Source organism: Prionailurus viverrinus, chromosome D4, assembly GCF_022837055.1.
Source record: "Prionailurus viverrinus isolate Anna chromosome D4, UM_Priviv_1.0, whole genome shotgun sequence".
Classification (NCBI taxonomy): domain Eukaryota; kingdom Metazoa; phylum Chordata; class Mammalia; order Carnivora; family Felidae; genus Prionailurus; species Prionailurus viverrinus.
This window is the reverse complement of record NC_062573.1, coordinates 6255971-6259258: the sequence shown is the minus strand read 5'-3', so window position 1 is coordinate 6259258 and position 3288 is coordinate 6255971. Positions and strand designations below refer to the sequence as shown.

Genomic DNA, 3288 nt, shown 5'->3' with positions numbered 1-3288 from the left:
GAATTCTACTCCTGAAATCTATTACACTATATGTTAACTAACTTGGATTTGAATAAGAGACAAAAAGAAAAAAAAGAAATATTCACTCATCTGAAGATCACAAATACATACATACATTTATATATATGTACATATGTGTGTGTGTGTGTGTGTGTGTGTGTGTGTGAGTGAGTGTTTGTATTCTGTTTTCTTTGGTAAATTTTAGTTTTATCCCTCTCATTTAGGTCTATGAGCCTATTGGTCTATGAGCCTATTGTGTATGGTGTGTGTAAGGGGTCAAGACTAATTATTTCTTATGGCATATCTAGTTGTTCCAGCATAATTTATCAAATGGCTGCTTCTTTCTCCATTAAATTGCATTTGCACTTGGGCAAAAATCAATTGATTATATAAATAAGGATTTATTTTGGGTTCTCTATTTGTTACAGTGTTTTATTATTTATTTATTAGGTAATCTAATATATTAATAGATTTATATGAGCTATATATATTAATTTAAAGAAATTCAGATGTTACAACCATGTATTAATTGGAAATTCTCTCCCTCTCTCTTCCCCACTGACCTTTCATTCTTACTCTAGTGACTATACACATACACAGATTTGTACAATTAAAAAAAATGAATTCATACCTTTTTACTTGTGCAACATCTTGATTTTCCTACCTAATGGCTTTTCAAAGAAGTAATAGACATCCATTTTATTCTTTCAACCTGCTGCATATTCTTACATTCTATGTGATTAACCATAATTAATTTCTCTATTCTTTATTGGTAGGATTTTAGGTTGTTCTGAATTTTTATCTGTTATAATCTGGGAATGACTGAAAAAATCTCAATATCCAATATATATTTATGATGATATTTCCATAGATTAGACTCCTCAGAGTGGGAATTTCTAGAATGAAGCATTCAATCACATGTTTTTAAACATATACCTTCGAAGATAAATGGGAATAAGAAATGTCCCAATCTCCCCGCTGTGGAATGGATAACTTTCAAGTAATTTCTCTTGGTTCTTGTTCTTTCTGGCCATTCCCATTTTTTAAATTGAATGGTAAAAAAAAAAAAAAACCAACCCAGGAAACTAAACAGAACAAAAGCACAATTTAATAAGGATATAAATTTAAGAGAGGAGTAAAAGTGGGGCACCTGGGTGTTCAGTCGGTTGAGTGTCCGACTTTGGCTCACGTCATGATCTCATGGTTCATGAGTTCAAGCCCCACTTCAGGCTCTGTGCTGACAGCTCAGTGGCTGGAGGCTGCTTCAGATTCTGTGTCTCCCTCTCTCTCTGCTCCTCCCCTGCTCACACTCTGTCTCTCTCTTGAAAATAAATAAAGATTTAAAAAAATTTAAGAGAGGAGTAAGGGTAAAAATTTTTAAGGAAGAAAATGTTTTTTGACCGAGAAAAATGGGGAATTATAAAAATCCTCACAATGAGAAAAGTTGCTAAAATGTAATTCTCCTCCTTCCCTTCCTTCTCTGCCTCCATTCTTTTCCACATGAAATGTCTGCAAAGACATTCAAAAGCTACAAATTCAGTAATCATTTCCAGCAATAGGCTGCCATGTGAAGGGTTTTGGAGGGTAAGTCTCAATAAAAGGAGAGCAATTTGTTCAGGAAATATTTGTGGGAAGAGAATTAGTTTCAAGCAGTATTTGGAGGATGAGGTGACGAGTCTTCATGGGGAAATGGAGGAATGGTGAGGAAGAGTATCATGATTTTAGCAGAGAAGGGGACAATTGGTGGGCTGTCATCAATGCATGTGAGCATCCACAACAGCCTTGTCTCACATGGGTTAAAAAAGCTCATCTCCAACAGTTCAGTTGTTCACCAAGATCTAGCAGATATTAGATTCAAGTGAAGCAGATTCCACTTGTGGGTTTGTCAAGAGGGTGCTGCCTGGGATTTCCTCCTGCCCATCAGCTTCCTCAGGCCCTGTTTCAGGTCTTTGTTTCTCAGGCTATAGATAAAAGGGTTCAGCATGGAGGTAAGAACTGTGTAGACAAGTGTTGCTATGTGGTCCCTGGCAGTGTAGGTCGACAGGGGCTGTAAATAGACATAGAAGATGCTTCCATAAAAGAGGGTTACCACAGTGAGGTGAGAGCCACAGGTGGAGAAGGCTTTGCGTTTCCCAGCAGCTGAGGGGATCTTGAGAACTGTGATGAGGATTCGTATGTAAGAGAAAGTGATGCACACAAAGGGGGTCACCAAAACAACAGGGCCTTCTGACATTATCACAATTTCATTGAGAAATGTGGAGGAGCAGGAGAATTTCATCAGGGGACTGAGGTCACAGAGGAAGTGATGGATAACATTGTTGTCACAGAAGGTGAGACGATTCAGTAGCAGTGTGTGTAGGAGTGAGTGGAGGTGAGGAAGTGAGCAGGAAAAGGCCACCAGCAGGACACAGTGGTGGTGGTTCATGGTGGTGACATAGTGGAAGGGGTCACAGATGGCCACATAGCGGTCAAGGGCCATGACCGCCAGGAGGCAGCTGTCAGTGTTGCCCAGAGCATAAATAAAATACATCTGTGTCAGACACCCAGCATAGGAGATGGTCTTTTCTGACAGGAAGCTCACTAGCATCCTGGGGACAATGGTTGTTGTAAAGCAAATGTCAGTGAAGGACAGGAAACTCAGGAAGAAATACATGGGGGTCTGGAGCTGGGGATCAGAGTGGATGGCGAGGATGATGAGCAGGTTCCCTGTTATGGTGACCAGGTACATGGTGAGGAAGAGGATAAAGAGTGGCTTCTGGTCCCCAGGCCGGGAGGAGAGTCCCAGGAGGATGAACTCGGAAACACTGCTGGTTTGGTTGACTCTTTCCATTGATTTGGGTCTACTTATATACAAGATGGCTTATTATTTACCATACTGCAAGTCCAGAATCCAAATCCTCAGAACCCAGCAAGTCTTGTTTTTTCTGTTTTGTTGCAATTAGTTGTTCTGTAGAGACAGCTTGTAAGTGTCATGGTCCTTGATGTATTTCTCCCTTCCCAAATCCATGGGCATCACAAGGGCCTTATACTGAAGGCTGGAGAGACAGAAGAAGAATTTACCTTTAGAAACCATCAGAGATGGACCTTGTTGATTCCAGTTCATTAGTTCTTATTCTGTACAAAGCCTGTTCTCTTGTTGTGGATGTAGTGATAAAAACAGGCAAATTCTTGCCATTGTGTAGCTCGTGTTTAGTTGGGGAGACAGATCGTCAACAAACAACATAAAGCAGTATATAAGGGATGAAGGTGAATGGGGAATGGAGTGGAGGTATTTTTGGTACGGAAGGT

The 3288-nt window shown here is 40.0% G+C and overlaps 1 protein-coding gene across 1 annotated transcript; it reads right to left on the bottom strand.

Moving 5' to 3' along the window:
• Positions 1-1885: 1885 nt before the first annotated feature.
• LOC125150642 (olfactory receptor 1L8-like) lies at positions 1886-2830 on the bottom strand. Its single transcript, XM_047830789.1, has one exon. It carries the CDS (start codon positions 2828-2830, stop codon positions 1886-1888), a length of 945 nt encoding a protein of 314 aa, XP_047686745.1.
• Between the last annotated feature and the right edge of the window lie 458 nt (positions 2831-3288).

What these genes read in the sequence shown, in the direction of transcription:
- LOC125150642 (XM_047830789.1), bottom strand. Translation starts at nt 2,830, where the DNA reads ATGGAAAGAGTCAACCAAACCAGCAGTGTTTCCGAGTTCATCCTCCTG.